General features: G+C 62.6%; 1 protein-coding gene across 1 annotated transcript in view; it reads right to left on the minus strand.

Moving 5' to 3' along the window:
* Window positions 1-395, minus strand: part of EIF4G1 (eukaryotic translation initiation factor 4 gamma, 1) — a gene marked incomplete at its 5' end in the record, with an annotated part of 7,647 nt that extends 7,252 nt beyond the window's left edge. The window contains 2 exon segments of the mRNA XM_009587114.1: window positions 5-148; window positions 363-395. Coding sequence (XP_009585409.1) covers window positions 5-148; window positions 363-395 — 177 coding nt within the window.
* Between the last annotated feature and the right edge of the window lie 3 nt (window positions 396-398).

Below are 398 nucleotides of genomic sequence, written 5' to 3' on the forward strand. Positions count from 1 at the left end.
TCTCCGGGGCCAGCTGGTCCTCCTTCTCCTCCCACGTCTCCTCCGACTCTTCCTGTGGACGGGCGGGGGCTGCGTCCTCCACTTCGCGGGCAGGGGCAGACACAGGGGGCTTGTTCTCCGCCTCCGAGGCACTGTCGCTGATCTGAGACTCCATTGGGAGGGACAGGGACAGTAGTCACCCCACAAGCCTGGTCCTGCCCCCTCCACCCCACACCCAGGCGTCCGCCCCACCTCAGACCCTCATTACCATCCAAATTACCATCACAGAGCATCAGTGGCCCAGACACGATGGCACAAAGCAGAGTTCATCACAGGAGGAGACGGGACACTGGGCGACCCCCGGACACCCGTGGGACACTCACCTCTTTAAAGGCATCCAGCAAATCACCTACTGCCTC

The sequence above is a fragment of the Fulmarus glacialis genome, unplaced genomic scaffold (genome assembly GCF_000690835.1).
Source record: "Fulmarus glacialis isolate BGI_N327 unplaced genomic scaffold, ASM69083v1 scaffold26550, whole genome shotgun sequence".
In the NCBI taxonomy this organism is placed as follows: domain Eukaryota; kingdom Metazoa; phylum Chordata; class Aves; order Procellariiformes; family Procellariidae; genus Fulmarus; species Fulmarus glacialis.